Source organism: Chaetura pelagica, unplaced genomic scaffold (assembly GCF_000747805.2).
Source record: "Chaetura pelagica isolate M959 unplaced genomic scaffold, ChaPel_1.0 scaffold31, whole genome shotgun sequence".
Classification (NCBI taxonomy): domain Eukaryota; kingdom Metazoa; phylum Chordata; class Aves; order Apodiformes; family Apodidae; genus Chaetura; species Chaetura pelagica.
The window spans coordinates 4,216,278-4,216,866 of NW_009952481.1; the positions used below are offsets into that span (position 1 = coordinate 4,216,278).

General features: G+C 56.9%; 1 protein-coding gene across 1 annotated transcript in view; it reads left to right on the forward strand.

Annotated features, from left to right (window-relative positions):
- The window catches only part of RGP1 (RGP1 retrograde golgi transport homolog (S. cerevisiae)), an 11,533-nt gene continuing 10,944 nt past the window's right edge, over positions 1 to 589 (forward strand). The window contains 1 exon segment of the mRNA XM_010008785.1: positions 1 to 95. Coding sequence (XP_010007087.1) covers positions 1 to 95 — 95 coding nt within the window.

The window sequence follows — 589 nt, forward strand, 5'->3', positions numbered from 1 at the left end:
ATGGCTCTCCTGCAGGTCCCAGACATCCTCAGCCAGACATGCAGCAACCTGAAGGCACTCCCAACCATCTCGGGAGGTACAGGCACATACACCAGGTGACTCTGCACTTCATGCAAAAAAAAAAGCCATGCCAGATTTTGAGAGCACGCCTGGCACGAGTGCCCCTGAATGAGGGATACTGCTCATCATGGGTCATTTGGGAGAAGGCAAGCCATCCTGCAGGGCTCCAGAGGTTCTGATCCGTGCACCACGCCACAGGACTGAGCTCCAGGCTCCTCTTGCAGCACCAGCACCCAGGTGTCCTTCAGCCCGCTGCCTCCAGCAGGCAGACACACGGGTGCCCACTAAGACCAGCAGCACGCAGCCTCCCACACATCCTGACACCCCTGCATTAGCTGCCCTTCCTTAGCCAACACTTCTGCCCCCGGGTTTCAGTTCAAACCCGGGCAGGTATTTCTCGTTGCCCTGGCCTTTCCTCTCCTCTGTTCTTGCAAGGGAGCTTTGGCACCGCACAAGTGTTCCGAGACGACAACCAAATCACCTCCAAAACTGGTACAGCCAAAGAGGCAGCTTTGTGGCTTTCAGCTTC